The 20,053-nt window shown below is 46.4% G+C and overlaps 1 protein-coding gene across 1 annotated transcript in view; it reads left to right on the top strand.

Annotated features, from left to right (window-relative positions):
* The first annotated feature begins 384 nt into the window (after positions 1 to 384).
* The window catches only part of LOC139370019 (MICAL-like protein 2), a 35,096-nt gene continuing 15,427 nt past the window's right edge, over positions 385 to 20,053 (top strand). The window contains exons 1-5 of the mRNA XM_071109307.1: positions 385 to 828; positions 2,796 to 2,844; positions 13,472 to 13,613; positions 15,593 to 15,780; positions 17,555 to 17,685. Of these exons, the coding sequence (XP_070965408.1) occupies positions 686 to 828; positions 2,796 to 2,844; positions 13,472 to 13,613; positions 15,593 to 15,780; positions 17,555 to 17,685 (653 nt within the window). The 5' untranslated portion in view covers positions 385 to 685. The remainder of the gene's footprint in view (positions 829 to 2,795; positions 2,845 to 13,471; positions 13,614 to 15,592; positions 15,781 to 17,554; positions 17,686 to 20,053) is intronic.

Genomic DNA, 20,053 nt, shown 5'->3' with positions numbered 1-20,053 from the left:
ATGTATATCAACACTAGATTGAATATACTATGTATTGGCCATTGAAAGGCTTTGAAGACACCGGTCGGCCATATTGGTACTCCCCAGTAGCAGTCCTCCATAGGAATGAATGGAATTATACAGCATTTCAATTAAATGTTTCAATGACAAAATTACATGTATTTTTTTGTTTTGTAGTGTGGACAGTAACATTGGTAATCTCCCCAAAATTATACTATAATTAAGAAATATGTTTTTGTGTATTTATTGTTTATGTTTAGCTCACATAATGTAAAGTATGCATTGTGGCGTCTGTAATAGAATAAATGTGGCGTTAACGAATGTTGACATAAATAAATTGATTTCTATTACTTCCAGAATACGTTTTCCATCGGTGGGGGAGTGACAAGATGGAGGCGCAGTGGCTTCAACACCGCGTCCCCTATTTGTTAACTAGTGTATTTATATAGCTCGTTGAACAGAACCACGCGGACGACTTTGTCTCTCTCTCTCTTTTTTAATGAGGTTTCCCTTAATCATTCGTCAGAAGTTGGATCAAAACATTTTTTTTTTCCCCGTAAAGGGGATTTCAGTCACTCGTCTATTTATTCAAGTTGTGGAAACTCAACTAGTTGCGGTCAGTTCGTGAACTTGGATCGCGTCTTGCCGCTTTACACTCGGTTCGGGGTTTCGGGAGAGAACTAGGATGTCGGCGGTGAAAGCGCTGCAACAGTGGTGCAAGATCCAGGTTCAGGGTTACAGAGATGTCACTATCACCAATATGACCACCTCTTTCAGGGACGGGATGGCTTTCTGCGCCCTCATTCACCGAAACAGACCCGACCTCATGTAAGTAGAGGGCAGTATCGATAGAACTACTTCGAGAGTTGCGAAATTCAATGAGGAAGTGAATAAACTCGACAGTTTAACAAGGAATGAGTCTTGATTTTTGTCTTATGGTGACACAGCGTAACCTGTATTCACTGCAACAAAGTAGCCCTTGTATGCAACACGAAATAAATATTATGTTAAAGTTTCCTTTCATTGTCTGGAGGTAGTTCCCTGTAAGTATCAGTAGCCTAACAACTTGGAAATGAAAACCCTACAACTCTTGCCAACTCAACGTGGCAGTAAACATGTGTGCTTCCTTTCGATTTGTAAACTAATCCCCAAATTAAAAACGGAATTTGACACGATTTCTGAATACAACAATATCTGTATATCGGTGAAATCTCATAAGTGATAAAGCCTAGTCTTTTGTCAAATGTTTCTTTTTTAAAGACACAGTAGATTACAGGTTTACAATAAACAGTAGGGGACAGGGTAACCGTCCTAAACATAACGTTAACTATTTGAGATAATCAGTAGCCTGGCCCGTCTACTGTCTGAATGACAAGGCATCGTTTCCACATGTTTCACTCCGGTGAACTCCGTCTAAAGACCCAAATATTTATATATTTTTATAGAATCAGTGGAAAACTGGTGTGTGTCAGACTGACTCTGAGATGCATTTTGACATTTTAATAAAAGCAAAGTGAATCACTGGTCATAAGATGGAGTGACATCATTGACGCTGTCATTATGACGGTGAGGTTCTCAAGTGAAGACGTTGTTGAATGATTCTGCAAAGGAGTCTGAGGGAATGGAATGTTTGACATATTGTGACACCACTCCACTGATTCTGTAAAGGAGTCTGAGGGAATGGAATGTTTGACGTATTGTGACACCACTCCACTGATTCTGTAAAGGAGTCTGAGGGAATGGAATGTTTGACATATTGTGACACCACTCCACTGATTCTGTAAAGGAGTCTGAGGGAATGGAATGTTTGACGTATTGTGACACCTCTCCACTGATTCTGCAAAGGAGTCTGAGGGAATGGAATGTTTGACATATTGTGACACCACTCCACTGATTCCGCTCCAGCCATTACCACGAGCGCGTTCTCCCCAATCAAGGTGCCACCAGCCTCCTGTGGACTAGATTGAGAACCAGGGAATAATAGGAGGTAGCTTGCGTCAGTGGGGTGTGAGAACCAGGGAATAATAGGAGGTAGCTTGCGTCAGTGGGGTGTGAGAACCAGGGAATAATAGGAGGTAGCTTGCGTCAGTGGGGTGTGAGATCCAGGGAATAATGCCAGGTAGCTTGCGTCAGTGGGGTGTGAGAACCAGGGAATAATAGGAGGTAGCTTGCGTCAGTGGGGTGTGAGATCCAGGGAATAATAGGAGGTAGCTTGCGTCAGTGGGGTGTGAGATCCAGGGAATAATAGGAGGTAGCTTGCGTCAGTGGGGTGTGAGATCCAGGGAATAATAGGAGGTAGCTGGCGTCAGTGGGGTGTGAGAACCAGGGAATAATGCCAGGTAGCTTGCGTCAGTGGGGTGTGAGAACCAGGGAATAATAGGAGGTAGCTTGCGTCAGTGGGGTGTGAGATCCAGGGAATAATAGGAGGTAGCTTGCGTCAGTGGGTTGTGAGATCCAGGGAATAATAGGAGGTAGCTGGCGTCAGTGGGGTGTGAGATCCAGGGAATAATGCCAGGTAGCTTGCGTCAGTGGGGTGTGAGATCCAGGGAATAATGCCAGGTAGCTTGCGTCAGTGGGGTGTGAGATCCAGGGAATAATGGCAGGTAGCTTGCGTCAGTGGGGTGTGAGATCCAGGGAATAATAGGAGGTAGCTTGCGTCAGTGGGGTGTGAGATCCAGGGAATAATAGGAGGTAGCTTGCGTCAGTGAGGTGTGAGAACCAGGGAATAATGGCAGGTGTCAGTGGTGTGATTGATGTGACATGTCATCAACCTAATCTGTGCTTCTTCTCCTCAGTGACTTTGATTCCCTGATGAAGGAGAATGTCTATGACAACAACCACCTGGTAAGTTACTGATGAACACACACAGACGTGTGATAGCGGGATGAAAAGGCTGTGGCTCGGGTGGTTGATGTCCTTGAGGATCTTTTTGGCCTTCCTGTGACATCGGGTGCTGTAGGTGTCCTGAAGGGCAGGTAGTGTGGCCCCCCCCTGTGATGCGTTGGGCAGACCGTGCCACCCTCTGGAGAGCCCTGCGGGTGGTGCAGTTGCCATACCAGGTGATGATTCAGCCTGACAGGAGGCTCTCAATTGTGTATCTGTAAAAGTTTGAGGGTTTCAGGTGCCAAGCCAAATTTCTTCAGCCATAGACTACTATAGATTATACAGCCAGCTAAGTCTCACTACTCCTCACCATAGACTGCTATAGATTATACAACCAGCTGAGTCTCACTACTCCACACCATAGACTTCTATAGATAATACAACCAGCTGAGTCTCACCATAGACAATACAGCCAGCTAAATCTCCCTACTCCTCACCATAGACTGCTATAGATTATACAGCCAACTGACTGTCACTCCAGACCATAAACTCCAGCAAACTGAACACCATTTTAGCACCAATTCATTACGTAGAGTGATATATCTAGGCTTAATTAACACTCTAGCACTATACTTCTGACATAGAACTACAGTAACATTCTAGCCTCTGGATTATTCTGATATAGAACTACAGTAACATTCTAGCCTCTGAATTATTCTGATATAGAACTACAGTAACACATCTAGCCTCTGGATTATTCTGATATAGAACTACAGTAACATTCTAGCCTCTGGATTATTCTGATATAGAACTACAGTACCATTCTAGCCTCTGGATTATTCTGATATAGAACTACAGTAACATTCTATCCTCTGGATTATTCTGATATAGAACTACAGTAACATTCTATCCTCTTGATTATTCTGATATAGAACTACAGTAACATTCTAGCCTCTGGATTATTCTGATATAGAACTACAGTAACATTCTAGCCTCTGGAGTATTGATAGAACTACAGTAACATTCTAGCCTCTGAATTATTCTGATATAGAACTACAGTAACATTCTAGCATCTGGATTATTCTGATATAGAACTACAGTAACATTCTAGCCTCTGGATTATTCTGATATAGAACTACAGTACCATTCTAGCCTCTGAATTATTCTGATATAGAACTACAGTAACATTCTAGCCTCTGAATTATTCTGATATAGAACTACAGTAACATTCTAGCCTCTGGATTATTCTGATATAGAACTACAGTAACATTCTAGCCTCTGGATTATTCTGATATAGAACTACAGTAACATTCTAGCCTCATGGAAAATATTGTTATTTCGAACAACCAATGAGCAACTCTGCCGTAAACCATCTGCATATTGAACGTTGAGATTGTCAGAGACCAGTCTCTATGGCAATGACAAGGAGTGGCATGTTAACTAAAGAGACTGGTGCTCAGACTATCCACAGCTCTGTGTCATGCAGGCCAGTTATTAATGATTGATGTAGTTGCCGTAGTTACATATCATCTGAAAGCAAAACAGGGCCATATCAACAGTTGGAAATTTGTGGGAATTTCTCTCGCTAGATTCCACACATAAACTTTCACTTTTGTATTGGAATGATGTTGTTCCTCCCTTTCCCTGGGACAGGGAGGGAGAAGGGAGAGATTAGCCTGGAGGTTTCCTCAGGACAGGGAGAGGTTAGCCTGGAGGTTACCTCAGGGCATGTAGAGAGAAGAGAGAGGTTAGCTTGGAGGTTACCTCAGGACAGGAAGAGGGAAGAGAGAAGTTAGCCTGGAGGTTTCCTCAGGACAGGGAGAGGTTAGCCTGGAGGTTTCCTCAGGACAGGGATAGAGAAGGGAGAGGTTAGCCTGGAGGTTTCCTCAGGACAGGGATAGAGAAGGGAGAGGTTAGCCTGGAGGTTTCCTCAGGACGGGGAGAGAGAAGGGAGAGGTTAGTCTGGAGGTTTCCTCAGGACAGGGAGAGGTTAGCCTGGAGGTTTCCTCAGGACAGGGAGAGGTTAGCCTGGAGGTTTCCTCAGGACAGGGAGAGGTTAGCCTGGAGGTTTCCTCAGGACAGGGAGAGGTTAGCCTGGAGGTTTCCTCAGGACAGGGAGAGGTTAGCCTGGAGGTTTCCTCAGGACAGGGAGAGGTTAACCTGGAGGTTTTCTCATGACAGGGAGAGAGAAGGGAGAGGTTAGCCTGAAGGTTTCCTCAGGACAGGGAGAGAGAAGGGAGAGGTTAACCTGGAGGTTTCCTCAGAGCAGGGAGAGAGAAGGGAGAGGTTAACCTGGTGGTTTCCTCAGGGCAGGGAGAGGTTAGCCTGGAGGTTTCCTCAGGACAGGGAGAGAGAAGGGAGAGGTTAACCTGGAGGTTTCCTCGGACAGGGAGAGGTTAACCTGGAGGTTTCCTCGGGACAGGGAGAGGTTAACCTGGAGGTTTCCTCGGGACAGGGAGAGGTTAACCTGGAGGTTTCCTCGGGACAGGGAGAGGTTAGCCTGGAGGTTTCCTCGGGACAGGGAGAGGTTAGCCTGGAGGTTTCCTCGGGACAGGGAGAGGTTAGCCTGGAGGTTTCCTCAGGACAGGGAGAGGTTAACCTGGAGGTTTCCTTAGGACAGGGAGAGAGAAGGGAGAGGCTGGTCTGGATGTTTCCTCAGGACGGGGAGAGAGAAGGGAGAGGTTAACCTGGATTGTGTGTGTGTGTGTGTGTGTCATGGCTGGCCTGCCTTCAGAAGTGAAAGTTGGATCATAGTAATGTAAACAGATTTTTTTATAGCTGTGGTGATGAACTGATAACACTCAGCTGGCTTCAGACACAGACGTGTTGTTTATCAAATCATGTTGTCACGGTGTACAGCTCAAATGGCAACCTATTCCCTAAATAGTGCACTAGTTTTCACCAGAGTCCATAGAACTTGGGTCAAATGTAGTGGACTTCATAGGGAACAGGGTCCTACTTGGAATGCTGTTATGGAGGAGCTCTTCTGTCCTTCCTTCCTGCTTCCATGGAGACGGTGGTCCTGGAAATGGTGTGGATGAGGAGAGCATGTCCTGCTGCACATGCATACATACATACATGCATACATACATACATACATACATACAGTGGGGCAAAAAAGTATTTAGTCAGCCACCAATTGTGCAAGTTCTCCCACTTAAAAAGACGAGAGAGGCCTGTAATGTTCATCATAGGTACACTTCAACTATGACAGACAAAATGAGAAAAAAAAATCCAGAAAATCACATTGTAGGATTTTTTATGAATTTATTTGCAAATTATCGTGGAAAATAAGTATTTGGTCACCTACAAACAAGCAAGATTTTTGGCTCTCACAGACCTGTAACTTCTTCTTTAAGAGGCTCCTCTGTCCTCCACTCGTTACCTGTATTAATGGCACCTGTTTGAAGTTGTTATCAGTATAAAAGACACCTGTCCACAACCTCAAACAGTCACACTCCAAACTCCACTATGGCCAAGACCAAAGAGCTGTCAAAGGACACCATAAACAAAATTGTAGACCTGCACCAGGCTGGGAAGACTGAATCTGCAATAGGTAAACAGCTTGGTTTGAAGAAATCAACTGTGGGAGCAAATATTAGGAAATGGAAGACATACAAGACCACTGATAATCTCCCTCGATCTGGGGCTCCACGCAAGATCTCACCCCGTGGGGTCAAAATGATCACAAGAACGGTGAGCAAAAATCCCAGAACCACACGGGGGAACCTAGTGAATGACCTGCAGAGAGCTGGGACCAAAGTAACAAAGCCTACCATCAGTAACACACTACGCCGCCAGGGACTCAAATCCTGCAGTGCCAGACGTGTCCCCCTGCTTAACCTGTTGCGACGACCAAACCCGGATCCGGGATTCTATTTATAGACCTAAGCTCATTACCATAACGCAATGTTAACTATTCATGAAAATCGCAAATGAAATGAAATAAATATGCTATCTCTCAAGCTTAGCCTTTTGTTAACAACACTGTCATCTCAGATTTTCAAAATATGCTTTTCAACCATAGGAAAACAATCATTTGTGTAACAGTAGCTAGCTAGCGTAGCATTTAGCGTTAGCATTAGCGTTAGCATTTAGCAGGCAACTATCACAAAAACAAGCCTTCAAATAAAATAACTTACCTTTGAAGAACTTCTGATGTTTTCAATGAGGAGACTCTCAGTTAGATAGCAGATGCTCAGTTTTTCCAAAAAGATTCTTTGTGTATTAGAAATAGCTCCGTTTTGTACATCACATTTGGCTACCAAAAAAAAAAAAAAAAAACGCAATTTTTTTTCCAAATTAACTCCATAATATCGACTGAAACATGGCAAACGTGGTTTAGAATCAATCCTCAAGGTGTTTTTCCACATATCTCTTCGATGATATATCCTTCGTGGAAGCCTGGTTTCTCCTTGCTCTCAAATGGAAAAATAATTGCACCTGGCTTTGCGCTCCAATTTCGACGCAGGGACACCAGGCGGACACTTGGAAAATGTAGTCACTTATGGTCAATCTTCCAATGATATGCCTACAAATACGTCACAATGCTGCAAACACCTTGGGGAAACGACAGAAAGTGTAGGCTCATTCCTTGCGCAATCACAGCCATATAAGGAGACAATGGAAAACAGAGCTTCAGAGATTCTGCTCATTTCCTGGTTGACGTATCATCTTGGTTTCGCCTGTAGAATGAGTTCTGGGGCACTTACAGACAATATCTTTGCAGATTCTGAAACTTCAGAGTGTTTTCTTTCCAAAACGGTCAATAATATGCATAGTCGAGCATCTTTTCGTGACAAAATATTGCGCTTAAAACGGGAACGTTTTTTATCCAAAAATGAAATAGCGCCCCTAGAGATCCAAGAGGTTAAGCCAGTACATGTCCAGGCCCATCTGAAGTATGCTAGAGAGCATTTGGATGATCCAGAAGAAGATTGGAAGAATGTCATATGGTCAGATGAAACCAAAATATAACTTTTTGGTAAAAACTCAACTCGTTGTGTTTGGAGGACAAAGAATCCTGAGTTGCATCCAAAGAACACCATACCTACTGTGAAGCATGGGGGTGGAAACATCATGCTTTGGGGCTGTTTTTCTGCAAAGGGACCAGGACGACTGATCCGTGTAAAGGAAAGAATGAATGGGGCCATGTATCGTGAGATTTTGAGTGAAAACCTCCTTCCATCAGCAAGGGCATTGAAGATGAAACGTGGCTGGGTCTTTCAGCATGACAATGATCCCAAACACACTGCCCGGGCAACGAAGGAGTGGCTTTGTAAGAAGCATTTCAAGGTCCTGGAGTGGCCTAGCCAGTCTCCAGATCTCAACGCCATAGAAAGTCCGTGTTTCCCAGCAACAGCCCCAAAACATCACTGCTCTAGAGGTGATCTGCATGGAGGAATGGGCCAAAATACCAGCAACAGTGTGTGAAAACCTTGTGAAGACTTACAGAAAACGTTTGACCTCGGTCATTGCCAACAAAGGGTATATAACAAAGTATTGAGAAACTTCTGTTATTGACCAAATACTTATTTTCCACCATCATTTGAAAATAAATTCATTAAAAATCCTACAATGTGATTTTCTGGATTTTTTTCTTCTCATTTTGTCTGTCATAGTTGAAGTGTACCTATGATGAAAATTACAGGCCTCTCTCATCTGTTTAAGTGGGAGAACTTGCACAATTGGTGGCTGACTAAATACTTTTTTGACCCACTGTATATACACACACACACACACACACACACACTTTGGCTGTTGAAACCCCCGGGCTTTCCATTCTTTCTCCCAGTCATGAAGAAAGCCAGGAACATTTCTGACAGGAAAGTGAGGAATCTAACAGGAGAAATTCCCAAGAACTCCAGACTGTTGATGGTCCTGGTTTCTCTTTAAGTCCCCAATCAGTGCTGGGATCTGTCCTGTTCTGTCTTTACATGTCTGTCTCTTTCTGTCCTGAATCATTGCTGGGATCTGTCCTGTTCTGTCTTTACATGTCTGTCTCTTTCTGTCCTGAATCATTGCTGGGATCTGTCCTGTTCTGTCTTTACATGTCTGTCTCTTTCTGCCCTGAATCAGTGCTGGGATCTGTCCTGTTCTGTCTTTACATGTCTGTCTCTTTCTGTCCTGAATCATTGCTGGGATCTGTCCTGTTCTGTCTTTACATGTCTGTCTCTTTCTGTCCTGAATCATTGCTGGGATCTGTCCTGTTCTGTCTTTACATGTCTGTCTCTTTCTGCCCTGAATCATTGCTGGGATCTGTCCTGTTCTGTCTTTACATGTCTGTCTCTTTCTGTCCTGAATCATTGCTGGGATCTGTCCTGTTCTGTCTTTACATGTCTGTCTCTTTCTGTCCTGAATCATTGCTGGGATCTGTCCTGTTCTGTCTTTACATGTCTGTCTCTTTCTGTCCTGAATCATTGCTGGGATCTGTCCTGTTCTGTCTTTACATGTCTGTCTCTTTCTGTCCTGAATCATTGCTGGGATCTGTCCTGTTCTGTCTTTACATGTCTGTCTCTTTCTGTCCTGAATCATTGCTGGGATCTATCCTGTCCTGCCTTTACATGTCTGTCTCTTTCTGTCCTGAATCATTGCTGTGATCTATCCTGTCCTGCCTTTACATGTCTGTCTCTTTCTGTCCTGAATCATTGCTGTGATCTATCCTGTCCTGCCTTTACATGTCTGTCTCTTTCTGTCCTGAATCATTGCTGGGATCTGTCCTGTTCTGTCTTTACATGCCTGTTTCTTTCTGTCCTGAATCATTGCTGGGATCTGTCCTGTTCTGTCTTGTCTGTTTTCTTTTCATACTTTTTGTTCTGGTCTAAATATGCAGCTTTAGAACCAGGCCAGCCAGGCCAGCCAGCTAGGCCAGCCAGCCAGCCAGCCAGGCCAGACTGCCAGCCAGCTAGGCCAGCCAGCCAGTTGCTCAGGCTGTATTCACACAGACCGTCCATTAAAACACTGAGACGTACATAGCAGCTACTGTAAACAAGGAGTTAACTCACATTCTGCCGAGCAAATTCAGAAATTAGAGGACAGGGATTTCTCAAACACAGAAATAGTAACAAAGACATCTCTCTTTCTCACACACAAAGTCACTTTACCAGCTATTCCAGTCATGCGTGGTGTGGGAGTATTGGAATGACAACAACGCTTTGTCTCTGAGTCTCTGCCTCTATAGACCAATGGGAGTGTTGGAATGAGAACAACACCTTGTCTCTGCCTCTATAGACCAATGGGAGTGTTAGAATGAGAACCACACCTTGTATCTGCCTCTACAGACCAATGGGAGTGTTAGAATGAGAACAACACCTTGTCTCTGCCTCTATAGACCAATGGGAGTGTTGGAATGAGAACAACACATTGTCTCTGCCTCTATAGACCAATGGGAGTGTTGGAATGAGAACAACACCTTGTCTCTGCCTCTATAGACCAATGGGAGTGTTAGAATGAGAACCACACCTTGTCTCTGCCTCTACAGACCAATGGGAGTGTTAGAATGAGAACAACACCTTGTCTCTGCCTCTATAGACCAATGGGAGTGTTGGAATGAGAACAACACATTGTCTCTGCCTCTATAGACCAATGGGAGTGTTGGAATGAGAACAACACCTTGTCTCTGCCTCTATAGACCAATGGGAGTGTTAGAATGAGAACAACACCTTGTCTCTGCCTCTATAGACCAATGGAAGTGTTGGAATGAGAACAACACCTTGTCTCTGCCTCTATAGACCAATGGGAGTATTGGAATGAGAACAACACCTTGTCTCTGCCTCTATAGACCAATGGGAGTGTTAGAATGAGAACAACACCTTGTCTCTGCCTCTATAGACCAATGGGAGTATTGGAATGAGAACAACACCTTGTCTCTGCCTCTATAGACCAATGGGAGTGTTAGAATGAGAACAACACCTTGTCTCTGCCTCTATAGACCAATGGGAGTGTTAGAATGAGAACAACGCTTTGTCTCTGCCTCTATAGACCAATGGGAGTGTTGGAATGAGAACAACACATTGTCTCTGCCTCTATAGACCAATGGGAGTGTTGGAATGAGAACAACACCTTGTCTCTGCCTCTATAGACCAATGGGAGTGTTAGAATGAGAACCACACCTTGTCTCTGCCTCTATAGACCAATGGGAGTGTTAGAATGAGAACCACACCTTGTCTCTGCCTCTACAGACCAATGGGAGTGTTAGAATGAGAACAACACCTTGTCTCTGCCTCTATAGACCAATGGGAGTGTTGGAATGAGAACAACACATTGTCTCTGCCTCTATAGACCAATGGGAGTGTTGGAATGAGAACAACACCTTGTCTCTGCCTCTATAGACCAATGGGAGTGTTAGAATGAGAACCACACCTTGTCTCTGCCTCTACAGACCAATGGGAGTGTTAGAATGAGAACAACACCTTGTCTCTGCCTCTATAGACCAATGGGAGTGTTGGAATGAGAACAACACATTGTCTCTGCCTCTATAGACCAATGGGAGTGTTGGAATGAGAACAACACCTTGTCTCTGCCTCTATAGACCAATGGGAGTGTTAGAATGAGAACAACACCTTGTCTCTGCCTCTATAGACCAATGGAAGTGTTGGAATGAGAACAACACCTTGTCTCTGCCTCTATAGACCAATGGGAGTATTGGAATGAGAACAACACCTTGTCTCTGCCTCTATAGACCAATGGGAGTGTTAGAATGAGAACAACACCTTGTCTCTGCCTCTATAGACCAATGGGAGTATTGGAATGAGAACAACACCTTGTCTCTGCCTCTATAGACCAATGGGAGTGTTAGAATGAGAACAACACCTTGTCTCTGCCTCTATAGACCAATGGGAGTATTGGAATGAGAACAACACCTTGTCTCTGCCTCTATAGACCAATGGGAGTGTTAGAATGAGAACAACACCTTGTCTCTGCCTCTATAGACCAATGGGAGTGTTAGAATGAGAACAACGCTTTGTCTCTGCCTCTATAGACCAATGGGAGTGTTAGAATGAGAACAACACCTTGTCTCTGCCTCTATAGACCAATGGGAGTGTTAGAATGAGAACAACACCTTGTCTCTGCCTCTATAGACCAATGGGAGTGTTGGAATGAGAACAACACCTTGTCTCTGAGTCTCTGCCTCTACAGACCAGTCCCTAAGTCAGCAGATCTCCATATCTACAGTGTGTTGTTGCATGGTTCTGTCAATCTTGATAACAATATCGAAATCACATGCTTGGTAAACAACAGGTGTAGACTAACAGCTGATTGGTCCTTCCCAACAAGGCAGAGAGAAAGAACATAGACAAATAGTACAACAGTAATCACACGTCAATAAACACACAATGAGTAACGATAACTTGGCTCTATAAACACTGAATAACCATAACTTGGCTCTATACACACTGACTGACCATAACTTGGCTCTATACACACTGAGTAACCATAACTTGGCTCTATACACACTGAGTAACCATAACTTGGCTATATACACGGGGTACCAGTACTGAGTCCATGTGCAGGGGTATGAGGTAATAACTTGGTTATATACACGGGGTACCAGTACTGAGTCCATGTGTAGGGGTACGAGGTCATAACTTGGTTATATACACGGGGTACCAGTACTGAGTCCATGTGTAGGGGTACGAGGTTATAACTTAGTTATATACATGGTACCAGTACTGAGTCCATGTGTAGGGAGGGGTACGAGGTAATAACTTGGCTATATACACGGGGTACCAGTACTGAGTCCATGTGCAGGGGTACGAGGTAATAACTTAGTTATATACATGGTACCAGTACTGAGTCCATGTGTAGGGGTACTTGGTCATAACTTGGCTATATACACGGGGTACCAGTACTGAGTCAGTGTGTAGGGGTACGAGGTCATAACTTGGCTATATACAAGGGGTACCAGTACTGAGTCCATGTGTAGGGAGGGGTACGAGGTAATAACTTGGCTATATACACGGGGTACCAGTACTGAGTCCATGTGTAGGGGTAGGAGGTAAGGGAGGTCCTATGTAGAAAGTCTGGGTAGCTGCTGGTTAACTATTTAACTAACTATTTGTCAGTCTTACGGCTTGGGGGAAGAAGCTGGTCAGGGTCCTGGTGGTTCCAGACTTGGTGCATCGGTACCACTTGCCGTGCAGTAGCAGACTGAGAACAGTCTATGACTTGAGTGGCTTTAGTCTGACAATTCTTAGGGCCTTCCTCTGACACCGCCTGGTATAGAGGTCCTGGATGGCAGGAAGCTCGGCCCCAGTGATGTACTGGGCCGTACGCACTACCCTCTGTAGCGCCTTGCGGTCGGATGCCGAGCAGTTTCCGTACCAAGCGGTGATCAGGCCAGTCAAGATGCTCTCAATGGTGCAGCTGTAGAACTTTTTGAGGATCTGGGGACTCATGCCAAATCTTTTCAGCCTGCTGAGGGGGAAGACGCTTTGTCATGCCTTATTGTTCTGTGTTCCCAGGCATTCCAACCTTTAGCTCTTTGTTCCCAGGTGTACAGCCTTCTATCTATCTGTGTGTTCCAGCCTTCTATCTATCTGTGTGTTCCAGCCTTCTATCTCTCTGTGTGTTCCAGCCTTCTATCTCTCTGTGTGCTCCAGCCTTCTATCTCTCTGTGTGCTCCAGCCTTCTATCTGTGTGTTCCCAGGCGTTCCGGGTAGCGGAGGATGAGCTGGGGATCCCAGCTCTGTTAGATGCTGAGGACATGGTGGCCCTGAAGATACCAGACAGACTCAGTATTCTGACATATGTCTCACAATACTACAACTACTTCCATGGCAAATCACCTAGTGAGTAGTACACATACACACATACATATTGAGTAAACATGTGCAAGCATACATACACGTGACACGCTGCCCACACGCTGCCCACACGCTGCCCACACGCTGCCCACACGCTCCCCACACGCTCCCCACACACTGCCCACATGACACTGACATGCTGCCCACACGCTGCCCACACGCTGCCCACACGCTGCCCACACGCTGCCCACACGCTGCCCACACGCTCCCCACACACTGCCCACATGCTGCCCACATGACACTGACATGCTGCCCACACGCTCCCCACATGCTCCCCACATTATACCTACACACTGCCCACATGCTGCCCACATGACACTGACATGCTGCCCACATGATACTCACACGCTGCCCTCATGACACTCACACGCTGCCCTCATGACACTCACACGCTGCCCACATGACACTCACACGCTGCCCTCATGACACTCACACGCTGCCCTCATGACACTCACACGCTGCCCTCATGACACTCACACGCTGCCCTCATGACACTCACACGCTGCCCACATGATACTCACACGCTGCCCCCATGACACTCACACGCTGCCCCCATGACACTCACACGCTGCCCCCATGACACTCACACGCTGCCCCCATGACACTCACACGCTGCCCCCATGACACTCACACGCTGCCCTCATGACACTCACACGCTGCCCTCATGACACTCACACGCTGCCCCCATGACACTCACACGCTGCCCCCATGACACTCACACGCTGCCCCCATGACACTCACACGCTGCCCTCATGACACTCACACGCTGCCCTCATGACACTCACACGCTGCCCTCATGACAATCACACGCTGCCCTCATGACACTCACACGCTGCCCACATGACACTCACACGCTGCCCACATGACACTCACACGCTGCCCACATGACACTCACACGCTGCCCACATGACACTCACACGCTGCCCACATGACACTCACACGCTGCCCACATGACACTCACACGCTGCCCACATGACACTCACACGCTGCCCACATGACACTCACACGCTGCCCACATGACACTCACACGCTGCCCTCATGACACTCACACGCTGCCCCCATGACACTCACACGCTGCCCCCATGACACTCACACGCTGCCCCCATGACACTCACACGCTGCCCCCATGACACTCACACGCTGCCCTCATGACACTCACACGCTGCCCTCATGACACTCACACGCTGCCCACATGACACTCACACGCTGCCCTCATGACACTCACACGCTGCCCTCATGACACTCACACGCTGCCCTCATGACACTCACACGCTGCCCTCATGACACTCACACGCTGCCCCCATGACACTCACACGCTGCCCTCATGACACTCACACGCTGCCCCCATGACACTCACACGCTGCCCCCATGACACTCACACGCTGCCCCCATGACACTCACACGCTGCCCCCATGACACTCACACGCTGCCCCCATGACACTCACACGCTGCCCCCATGACACTCACACGCTGCCCCCATGACACTCACACGCTGCCCACATGACACTCACACGCTGCCCACATGATACTCACACGCTGCCCACATGACACTCACACGCTGCCCACATGACACTCACACGCTGCCCACATGACACTCGCACGCTGCCCTCATGACACTCGCACGCTGCCCCATGACACTCGCACGCTGCCCACATTACACTCGCACGCTGCCCACATGACACTCGCACGCTGCCCACATGACACTCGCACGCTGCCCACATGACACTCGCACGCTGCCCACATGACACTCGCACGCTGCCCACATGACACTCGCACGCTGCCCACATGACACTCGCACGCTGCCCACATGACACTCGCACGCTGCCCCCATGACACTCGCACGCTGCCCCCATGACACTCGCACGCTGCCCACATGATACTCGCATGCTGCCCACACGATATGGGGACACACATACTGTGATGAACTTTGTGATCAAGTTGTGTGTGTGTGTCTGTGTGTGTAGTTGGCGGCATGGCGGGGATAAAGCGTCCAGCGGAGGCATCCACAGAAGAGGGGCCTTCTGGGAAAAAGAACCAAGCAGTTGTCTCCAAGGTCTTCCCCGCCTCTACCCCCTCTAAATCCGCTAGTGAGAACCGCCCTCCCCCCTCCTCCTCACCCAAAGCCTCAACCAGACCAGACAGGGCAGCACAGGTAAGGATCTCCTTTAAATACTCTTATCCAGGGTTGCCCAAACCCTGTTCCTGGAGAGATGCCCTCCTGTAGGGGTTCACTCCAACCCTGTTCCTGGAGAGATGCCCTCCTGTAGGGGTTCACTCCCACCCTGTTCCTGGAGAGATGCCCTCCTGTAGGGGTTCACTCCAACCCTGTTCCTGGAGAGATGCCCTCCTGTAGGGGTTCACTCCAACCCTGTTCCTGGAGAGATGCCCTCCTGTAGGGGTTCACTCCAACCCTGTTCCTGGAGAGATGCCCTCCTGTAGGGGTTCACTCCAACCCTGTTCCTGGAGAGATGCCCTCCTGTAGGGGTTCACTCCAACCCTGTTCCTGGAGAGCTATCCTCCTGTAGGTTTTAACTCCAACCCTGTTCCTGGAGAGTTATCCTCCTGTAGGTTTTAACTCCAACCCTGTTCCTGGAGAGTTATCCTCCTGTAGGTTTTAACTCCAACCCTGTTCCTGGAGAGTTATCCTCCTGTAGGTTTTAACTCCAACCCTGTTCCTGGAGAGATGCCCCCCTGTAGGGGTTCACTCCGGCCCCAGTTGTAACTAGCCTGATTCATCTTTATTAACAAGCTAATTGTTATTACTAGTTATTTTTTTACTTTTTTATTGGGTATTTGATTCTTGATGGATATTGATGTTGCAGTGCATTGCTGTTGAAGAGTTATTAGCAAAGCAAGTATTTCACTGGACCTTGTGCAGGTGACCAACGCACTTTGACCTTGTGCAGGTGACCAACGCACTTTGACCTTGTGCAGGTGACCAACGCACTTTGATTTGATCCTGTGTCAGATCCTCCAGTGAGTGTCGTTGAGACTGGTGGCCTACGAACAGGTGCTTGGTCAAAGCCTGTGTCGTTGAGACTGGTAGCCTACGAACAGGTGCTTTGTCAAAGCCTGTGTCAGATACTCCAGTGAGTATCGTTGAGACTGGTGGCCTATGAACAGGTGCTTTGTCAAAGCCTGTGTCATTGAGACTGGTGGCCTACGAACAGGTGCTTTGTCAAAGCCTGTGTCGTTGAGACTGGTGGCCTATGAACAGGTGCTTTGTCAAAGCCTGTGTCGTTGAGACTGGTGGCCTACGAACAGGTGCTTTGTCAAAGCCTGTGTCGTTGAGACTGGTGGCCTACGAACAGGTGCTTTGTCAAAGCCTGTGTCAGATAATTAGCTCAATATAACGAGTTGAGGAATACAATAAGATTCTCCTCTTTTCTAGTGTAGGTTTGTGATTCAAATTTTTTTTTGTTTTTGTTTCTGGCGATTTAGTAGTAATAACATTGAAATAATAATCATTGTTTCACGGACCTACTGTAGTACCTCCAACAACCCCTAGGGGTCTGTGGACCCTACGTCAAATACTCCTGTTGTAACTAACAGAAGGCTAATCAGAAGACCTACTGTAGTACCTCCAACAACCCCTAGGGGTCTGTGGACCCTACGTCAAAGCCTGTTGTAACTAACAGAAGGCTAATCAGAAGACCTACTGTAGTACCTCCAACAACCCCTAGGGGTCTGTGGACCCTATGTCAAATACTCCTGTTGTAACTAACAGAAGGCTAATCAGAAGACCTACTGTAGTACCTCCAACAACCCCTAGGGGTCTGTGGACCCTACGTCAAATACTCCTGTTGTAACTAACAGAAGGCTAATCAGAAGAGCCACTGTAGTACCTCCAACAACCCCTAGGGGTCTGGGGACCCTACGTCAAAGCCTGTTGTAACTAACAGAAGGCTAATCTGTCTCCCCCCCAGAAGGATGTGTTGTCGGAGCGATCCAATAAGACAGGGACTCTGAGCAGTAAGTGTTCCGTGTGTAATAAACACGTTCATCTGGTCCAGAGACACCTAGTGGATGGGAGGCTGTATCACAGGAGCTGTGCCAGGTAAGACCTGACTGTTTCACCCTTATGACTCCACCATGTTAATGACTCCACCATTTAACCCTGTTAATGACTCCACCCTGTTAATGACTCCACCATTTAACCCTGTTAATGACTCCACCGTGTTAATGACTCCACCATGTTAATGACTCCACCGTGTTAATGACTCCACCCTGTTAATGACTCCACCATATAACCCTGTTAATGACTCCACCGTGTTAATGACTCCACCGTGTTAATGACTCCACCATGTTAATGACTCCACCATATAACCATGTTAATGACTCCACCGTGTTAATGACTCCACCGTGTTAATGACTCCACCGTGTTAATGACTCCACCGTGTTAATGACTCCACCATGTTAATGACTCCACCGTTTAACCCTGTTAATGACTCCACCCTGTTAATGACTCCACCCTGTTAATGACTCCACCCTGTTAATGACTCCACCCTGTTAATGACTCCACCGTGTTAATGACTCCACCGTGTTAATGACTCCACCGTGTTAATGACTCCACCGTGTTAATGACTCCACCCTGTTAATGACTCCACCGTGTTAATGACTCCACCATGTTAATGACTCCACCATGTTAATGACTCCACCGTTTAACCCTGTTAATGACTCCACCGTTTAACCCTGTTAATGACTCCACCCTGTTAATGACTCCACCGTGTTAATGACTCCACCGTGTTAATGACTCCACCGTGTTAATGACTCCACCGTGTTAATGACTCCACCCTGTTAATGACTCCACCATGTTAATGACTCCACCGTTTAACCCTGTTAATGACTCCACCATGTTAATGACTCCACCATTTAACCCTGTTAATGACTCCACCGTTTAACCCTGTTAATGACTCCACCATTTAACCCTGTTAATGACTCCACCCTGTTAATGACTCCACCCTGTTAATGACTCCACCATGTTAATGACTCCACCGTGTTAATGACTCCACCCTGTCAATGACTCCACCAGTCAATGACTCCACCATTTAACCCTGTTAATGACTCCACCCTGTTAATGACTCCACCCTGTTAATGACTCCACCCTGTTAATGGCTCCACCGTTTAACCCTGTTAATGACTCCACCATGTTAATGACTCCACCATTTAACCCTGTTAATGACTCCACCCTGTTAATGACTCCACCCTGTTAATGACTCCACCCTGTTAATGACTCCACCCTGTTAATGACTCCACCCTGTTAATGACTCCACCGTGTTAATGACTCCACCCTGTTAATGACTCCACCGTGTCAATGACTCCACCAGTCAATGACTACACCATTTAACCCTGTTAATGACTCCACCCTGTTAATGACTCCACCCTGTTAATGACTCCACCCTGTTAATGACTCCACCCTGTTAATGACTCCACCCTGTTAATGACTCCACCGTGTTAATGACTCCACCCTGTTAATGACTCCACCATATAACCCTGTTAATGACTCGAGCTGTACCATGTTATAATACCAGTCTCCTATTGAAAGGGTTAACTGTGTAGAGCTGTACCATGTTAATATACCAGTCACCTAGTGAAAGGGTTAACTGTATAGAGCTGTACCATGTTAATATACCAGTCTCCTATTGAAAGGGTTAACTGTATAGAGCTGTACCATGTTAATATACCAGTCTCCTAGTGAAAGGGTTAACTGTATAGAGCTGTACCATGTTAATATACCAGTCTCCTAGTGAAAGGGTTAACTGTATAGAGCTGTACCATGTTATAATACCAGTCTCCTAGTGAAAGGGTTAACTGTATAGAGCTGTACCATGTTAATATACCAGTCACCTAGTGAAAGGGTTAACTGTGTGGAGCTGTACCATGTTATTATACCAGTCTCCTAGTGAAAGGGTTAACTGTATAGAGCTGTACCATGTTATTATACCAGTCTCCTAGTGAAAGGGTTAACTGTATAGAGCTGTACCATGTTATTATACCAGTCTCCTAGTGAAAGGGTTAACTGTATAGAGCTGTACCATGGTATAATACCAGTCTCCTAGTGAAAGGGTTAACTGTATAGAGCTGTACCATGTTATAATACCAGTCACCTAGTGAAAGGGTTAACTGTATAGAGCTGTACCATGGTATAATACCAGTCACCTAGTGAAAGGGTTAACTGTATAGAGCTGTACCATGGTATAATACCAGTCTCCTAGTGAAAGGGTTAACTGTATAGAGCTGTACCATGTTATAATACCAGTCTCATATTGAAAGGGTTAACTGTATAGAGCTGTACCATGTTATAATACCAGTCTCCTATTGAAAGGGTTAACTGTGTAGAGCTGTACCATGTTATTATACCAGTCTCCTAGTGAAAGGGTTAACTGTATAGAGCTGTACCATGTTATAATACCAGTCTCATATTG

The sequence above is a fragment of the Oncorhynchus clarkii genome, chromosome 17 (assembly GCF_045791955.1).
Source record: "Oncorhynchus clarkii lewisi isolate Uvic-CL-2024 chromosome 17, UVic_Ocla_1.0, whole genome shotgun sequence".
Taxonomy (NCBI): Eukaryota; Metazoa; Chordata; class Actinopteri; order Salmoniformes; family Salmonidae; genus Oncorhynchus; species Oncorhynchus clarkii.
The sequence above is the reverse complement of the archived record's forward strand: the minus strand, read 5'-3'. Positions and strand labels throughout refer to the sequence as shown.